The 6,725-nt window shown below is 58.1% G+C and overlaps 1 protein-coding gene across 1 annotated transcript; it reads left to right on the top strand.

The window, feature by feature from the left end:
* LCAT (lecithin-cholesterol acyltransferase) lies at window positions 1-5,962 on the top strand. The gene is made up of 6 exons (XM_041458624.1): window positions 1-176; window positions 2,577-2,733; window positions 3,200-3,315; window positions 3,657-3,752; window positions 3,840-4,064; window positions 4,822-5,962. The coding sequence occupies exons 1-6, from the start codon at window positions 29-31 to the stop codon at window positions 5,442-5,444; spliced, it is 1,365 nt and encodes a 454-aa protein (XP_041314558.1). The 5' UTR covers window positions 1-28; the 3' UTR covers window positions 5,445-5,962.
* The last annotated feature ends 763 nt before the right edge of the window (window positions 5,963-6,725 follow it).

Raw genomic sequence — 6,725 nt, 5'->3', positions numbered from 1 at the left:
CGTGCGGAGGATCCCGGCCGAGCCTGCCATGGGGAGCGGCGGCGCCGGGGCTGCGCTGCTGACCTTCTCGCTGCTCCTGCAGCCCACGTCCCAGTTCTGGCTCTTCAACGTCCTCTTCCCACCCACCACCACGCCAGAAGCCCCCCCGACAAACAGCACACCGCCCGTGGTGCTCGGTAAGGTCGCGCCAGCGCGGGCTGTGGGTGGGAGCTCTGGCTGCCCTGCAGCCCCCAAAGGGACAGTGAGGCTGGGGTCCTGCGCTGCTGGTGCCTCAGTGGGTTTTGGCTGTGAGGGGTCTTGGCTGTCTGGATTGGAGCCACCAAGTGAGGGTGTCACACAGCTCCTCAGTTCCCTCCATTCACCGAGCTGGCCATGCCCAGGTAGAGCCTTTTGGAGCTGAGGGGATAAACTGGGCACCCCAGAAGGTAAATGGGTCACTGATATCTCACACCTGGCCCACAGAGTGTTTTAGGGCTTGTTTGGTTCTGGGGAACTCTGCTGGCAAAGGGACAGGGGCTGCAGCACAACCTCCTCTGCCACTTCCCAAACCGGCTGCCATTGGTGCCGGGGGTGCATCCCCCACCCCTCACTTTCCTCAAGCCCACCCCATCCTGTGTCTGCTCCCACCCCCTGGAGATGGCTAAGTCATCCTCTGCTGCTGCAAAAGAGGATCCATCTCACATCCCATCCAATGCCAACTCTGACTGGGGGCAAGCCAGCAGGAACAGGGGCACAGGGAGATTAAAGGAGACGTGGGGGCATCATCTCAGGGAGGTGGAAGCAGCCACCGCCAGCTGGTGCCTCTGTGCTGCATTGTTCTGCCTTCCTTTGCCCTGTGCCATCACCAGGCACTTGGGCTCAGGTTTTGCCATGAAAACTCTGCTGAGCAAAGTTGGGGTTTTCCTCCTTTTTCTTGAATCATGATGAGTTTCCCCTTGAAAAAAGAGAAGAGAAAAAGCAGAAGATCCCTCCCTGCTGCAATGCCAAGGGCTGACCCTGTAAATTCCCTTCCCAGGGGCATCAGGGGGCGCAGGCCTCCATGTGCTGGGGTGGTCAGAGGACCCGGGTCACTGTCACCTCTTGTCAGGATTACCTGTGACAGTGGAAGCATCTGCTTTTGTGCCCGGTACCAGCCTCAGGCCGTGTCCCACGCCCAGCCAGACCTGGATACCCCTTGTGCCACTTGGCTGCCTCCTGCTCCTCTCGGCATCCGCAATCAACCCATCCCCCTGGGCCGGGCGTTCTGGAAACCCCCAGTGCCCTTGGGACCACTGATAACCCCTCTGCCCTCACAGAACTCCCTTAATAATTACCTAATGTCCTCTGGGAGGGGAGGCAGAGCTCAGAGCTCTGTGCCAGGGGCAGGGAGGTGCTGGCTGTGCACCTTCAGGAGCTGTCAGAGCAGCTCATGGTCCTGCTCCTCTTGCTGACCATCCCTTCTATCCACTCCTGCCAGGGCTCTCCTACACTTGTCTGATCCCCACTCAGGTGCTTTGAAAACAGGATTAGACCCTCCCTGCACCGCTAGGGATGTGCCACAGGCATGGAGGAGCTGTGAGGCAGGTTGAGGAAGGCGACTGCTACATCTCCTTCCCCTCTTGCATGGCACGAGGCACTGAAGGTCCACACCAGCCCCAGCTGTGTATTGCAGGCAAGTCCTTGGACCTGCTGGGGCCTTGGGATTTGTTACCTGGTGCTCCCATTCCACCAGGTTCACTGTCCCCTGCAGTCATTCACCTCTTGTCCTCACCCTCACAGTCAGTGCTGGCACCAGGAGCTGGCTCTTGGCTGGGAAACTCTCCGTGGTGTCTGATCCCAGCACAGGCACATCTCTCAGGGCAGCAGCAGGACGGGTGTCCCATCCCTGCTGGAAACCACTCTGACACTCCCACCGGCAGACCAAACACCCTCCTGACTGTCACCTTCCATTGAGGGTGGCCAGGGCACAAAAATGAACTTGCTTAAAGCTGTGCTGTGCTTCCTGCACACCACTCCCACTGAATTCTGCAGAGTTCAGTTCCACTCAGCACTCAACCACTTCAGAGCCACCTTGTTCAGCCTGTATGGAGAGTTTAACATTCAGGGAACTCTCCCTGGGAGCTCTGCATCCCTGAACTGACCACTACCCCTGGACAAGTTGCCAGGACTGCATCAGGAATGAGCAGCCCCAGGCAGCACCAATTTCTTCCCCCAGGCTGCAGCAAGGAGAGGAAGGTGGGAACCCATCCCGGGAGGGAGAGCAATCTGGGATACTTTGTGCTGCTGGGGATTTGCATGTTTGAGCCAAGAGTGACTGCTCTGGGGGTCACCCCACGGAAATGCAACTCTAGGGGTTCCCAAGGATGCATTTCAGCGCTGTTTTCATGCTCACCCAGCATCTCAGCTCCAAGCACCCTCTCTCCTGTGCGGAGCAGGTTGTTCTCCAGGGATGCTGCTCCAGCAGGTGCCCAGCCATCCCCAGGCAACCCCAGGGGAGCATTGCCTGCGGGTGGGGTGAGCACCAGGCTGGGCAGCCCCACAGGGTCAGTGGGATGGGGTTTGTAACTGGCTCTGCTCTCCCTCTGTGGTGCCTCCAGTGCCGGGGTGTCTTGGGAACCAGCTGGAAGCGAAGCTGGACAAGCCAGATGTGGTGAACTGGATGTGCTACCGCAAAACAGAGGATTATTTCACCATCTGGCTCAACCTCAACACCTTCCTGCCAGTGGGAGTTGACTGCTGGATCGATAACACCAGGTACCATCCAACTCTACCATGGGAGCTCCCTGGGGAAGTGACCTACCAAGGATCTCCCTCCCGTCTCCTCCCCCTGGCCATGATATAGCACACATGGAAAAAAATGGGAGGACCACGGGATTGTTTGGGAACACAAATGACTGGCTACTTCTCTGAGTGTGTGTCCCTTTCTCAAATCCCTGCCATGTGCTCAAGCCCAGCCAGACCACCCTGAGCACCCACTGGAGGTGCTGCCATCCTGCCCAGGGCTGCAGGGTCAGGGGGCTGTGATGGCTGGTTCCATCAGAGCCTCCTGTCCCAGGAGCCAGGAGAGCAGAATGGACTCTGGCTGGGCTCCAGTGCACCTCACATCCACACAAAGCTTGGAAACAGCCAGCTCCAAGCCACTACCCAGTGATCTCCACCCCAGCCCTGTGTTCTCCATGGGGACATGGCTCTTCTGCCACCTCCTGTCCTGTCCCCACAGGGTGGTGTACAACCGAACCTCTCGGAAAATGTCCAATGCCCCAGGAGTGCACATCCGTGTTCCTGGCTTTGGCAAGACCTATTCTGTGGAATACCTGGATCAGAGCAAGCTGGCAGGTGAGAGGAGGAGAGGCCAGGGTGTCTGGGGATCCCACGTGCTCCCTGCAAATGGGGAGGTGTCCCTGTGTCTGCAGCAGGGACTGGTTCTGCAGAGAGCCCAGGGCACGGGGACTGAGAGACATTAGCCTGGGGGACACACTCCAGTTGAGTGCTGGCAGGGAGCCCCCCATCCTTGACCCCAGGACTCAATGGGATGCACGGAGTCACTACTCCTGGCTGGAGGCACTGAGCTACAGGGCTTACCAGGGAACATTTTGACCATGACCAGGAGCAGAATGGAAAAAGCTTGACAAGAGAAGAGCGCAGACCTAATTCCCACTTGTTCCCTCTGCCCACAGGCTACCTGCACACCATGGTGCAGAACCTGGTGAACAACGGCTACGTGAGGGACCAGACGGTTCGGGCAGCCCCCTACGACTGGAGGGTTGGACCCCGTAAGTCTGGGGGTTGTGGCCAGGCCCCCCACGCACAGAGGGAAGCAGGATGACCCTCATTCCATCACGCTCCCCTCTTGTCCACAGAGGAGCAGCCCGAGTACTTCCAGAACCTGAAGGCGCTGATCGAGGAGATGCACGAGGAGTACCAGAGACCCGTGTTCCTCATCGCGCACAGCATGGGCAACCTGCACGTCCTCTACTTCCTGCTGCGGCAGACACAAGCCTGGAAAGATCAGTACATTGGGGGGTTCATTTCCCTGGGTGCCCCCTGGGGAGGCTCCGTCAAGCCCCTGCGTATCCTGGCATCCGGTGGGTGACTCCTCGTGTGGCAGCCACCTTCTCTTTGTTTTCCTTCCCTCCTGCAGAAATGGAAGGGTGCTGGTGGGCAGGGAAAGGGCACAGTGGTGAAAGAGGTGGGGGACCCAGTTCCTGTTCAGCCTCTTTACAGCCCAGAAAGCCACAATCACTTGCCTAATGCTGACAGCCCAGAATATCTACAAGTCACAAGTCCAAAAATGCATGAGATTAAAAATCATGTGCTTGAAGGTTTTAACATCTGGCCCCTTGCATCACCCTTAAGTCACCTGCTAATATTTTTCTCTGTTGCCACAAGAGCCAGAGATATTTTTAAGGTCATCTGTGGTCATTCCATGGTCTTAGGACTCCAGACATACCAAAAAATATAAAGGCTTGAAGGAAACGTGCAAGTTGGCCACTTATTACTGCTTGCTCCTGTCCCTGCAGGCAGGTGTGGCGGTGCCAGCTTGCAGGGAATGTTCAGGGCTGGGTTGGTCTGTGCCATCACACATCCAGGTTTGTCTCCATTCAGGCCCTTTGAGCAGCTAGAGATGTGGAGAGAAGAGTTTGGAAGGCTGTTCTTGATATCTGCAGGCAGGGGGTAAGGAGAGGACGAAAGGTTACGGGCAGGGGAAGAGCTGAGCTGGGAAGGCCAGGGGACAGTGGTGAGTCACTGTGGGGAGCCCTGATCCAGCCCAGCTGCCCAAAGGCTCCGTCTGTGTGGGGACATTGTGGTGCCATTTGTGATGAGCCCTTGCGTGTCCTGCAGGTGACGAGCAGGGCATCCCACTCATGTCCAACATCAAGCTCCGGGAAGAGCAGCGCATGACCACCACCAGCCCCTGGATGTTCCCCACGACCCTGGCCTGGCCTGAGAGCCACGTTTTCATCTCCACTCCCTCCTACAACTACACCTACCGCGACTACCAGCGCTTCTTCACCGACGTCAACCTGGAGGACGGCTGGTACATGTGGGAGGACATGAAGGACTTGCTGAAGGATTTGCCCCCTCCTGGGGTGGACACGTATTGCCTCTATGGCACAGGCTTCCCCACCGCAGAGACTTACATCTATGATGAGCGTTTCCCTTACGAGGACCCTGTGGACATAATTTATGGCGATGGGGACGACAGCGTCAACACCCGCAGCTTGGAGCTGTGCAAGAGATGGCGTGACCAGCAGAAGCAGAAGGTGTACGTCCAGGAGCTGCGAGGCGCCCACCACTTCAACATGGTCTTCAGCAACCTGACCCTCAGTTATATCAACGAAATCCTGCTGGGGAGCAAAGAGGAGCAGGGGGAGCCAGGGCAGGCGAGATCCAGCCCACAGGCTGGGAAGTTGGGGAAGATCCTACGTGAACACAAGGTGCGTAAGGAGCCTGAAAAGAACTGAAAGGAGGGAGGGCCAGCTTCCCTCCATGATGGCAGGCACCACAAAGTGCCGTGCAGGGGAGCAAAGGACTTGGAGCTGAGTTTGGAAGGAAGGTGAGCAAGACCAACAGCTCAGGTGGATGGGCTGGCACCCACTTCCACACTGATTGGTTCTTCTTTTGGGAATGGTGATTAATTTTACTTCAGAGGCTTGTCACTTCCCACCAGCGGGTGGATAATTAACCATGCTGCCAGCTCATTAACATCACACTTGTGAATTCCAGTGTACACACAAGCCCTTGTCGCTAGCAAGCCATTTTTAGGCACTTTAGAGGCTGTGGACCTGTGGTGCTGTAGCTTCTGCTCACTTGGGACAGAGCGACTCACTTAAGAAGAGCAGGCTCTGACTTACCCGGTGGTCACAGAGGTAGCATGGGGGTAGCACAGTAGGTGTGGCTTACAGAGCAGTGAGCTAGGCTCCTTGGGCAAGACCAACTCGAAATCAGCAGATTTACAAAATAATAAACACACTTTGCTTCTGTATGTTTAGCCTGCCTTGTCCTTCAGAGCCGGATGGTGAAGCCAGCCATAACCAGAAAGCGAGGTGCTTGCTGCCTGCAGGCACTCCAGGAGACAGGGCTTGGGGAAAAACCACAAGGCAAATGATGCAGCTGGGGATGGTGATGCAACCAGAGCTGGCAACACGATGTGGGTGACAATGTGGTTGGGGCTGGTGACATAACCAGGACTGGTGGTGCTACTGAAGCACAAGGCAACTGGTGCTGGCAGAGGTGGGATGGAAATATAACCGGCACTGGAAATGCAACTGGGATGGAAATAGAACGGGCCTTGGAAATGCAGCTGGGACTGGCGCTGCAGCTGGGGTTGGTGACACAGCTCGGGGTGGCGATGCAGCCAAGGCTGGAGATGCAAACAAGGTGGGGATGCAGCTCGAGACTGGCGATGCAGCCAGGGCTGGCAATACACGTGTGGTGACACAGCAGGGGTTGGCCACGCAACCGAGGCAGCAATGCAGCCGGGACAAGCAGTGCAACCGGGACCGGCTGTGCCTCCGGGCCTGGCGATACCGCCGGGGCCGGGGCCGGGGCTGGGGCTGGGGCTGCTCCCGGGGCTGGCGGTGCCGCCGTGCCCGCCCCGATCCCGCGTCGCGGAGAGCAACGCGCGGGGTCGGGCCCGGCTCCGCCGCCGCGGGGCGGGGCGGGGCAAGACGGGGCGGGGCTCTCCCTCTGCGCTCCCGTCCCATTGGCTGCGGCGCGCCGGACGCGGCGCCGATCGGCGGGCG

This window comes from Pyrgilauda ruficollis, unplaced genomic scaffold, assembly GCF_017590135.1.
Source record: "Pyrgilauda ruficollis isolate IOZ18807 unplaced genomic scaffold, ASM1759013v1 scaffold13, whole genome shotgun sequence".
Classification (NCBI taxonomy): domain Eukaryota; kingdom Metazoa; phylum Chordata; class Aves; order Passeriformes; family Passeridae; genus Pyrgilauda; species Pyrgilauda ruficollis.
Note: the sequence above shows the minus strand (reverse complement) of the source record. Positions and strands in the feature narration are given on the sequence as shown.

Bases quoted from the DNA above. Each gene is read 5' to 3' on its own strand.
- LCAT (XM_041458624.1), top strand. From the start codon at position 29: ATGGGGAGCGGCGGCGCCGGGGCTGCGCTGCTGACCTTCTCGCTGCTC. The intron at 3,753-3,839 runs GTAAGTCTGGGG...TCTTGTCCACAG, and splicing joins CGACTGGAGGGTTGGACCCC to AGGAGCAGCCCGAGTACTTC. The intron at 4,065-4,821 runs GTGGGTGACTCC...CGTGTCCTGCAG, and splicing joins CCTGCGTATCCTGGCATCCG to GTGACGAGCAGGGCATCCCA.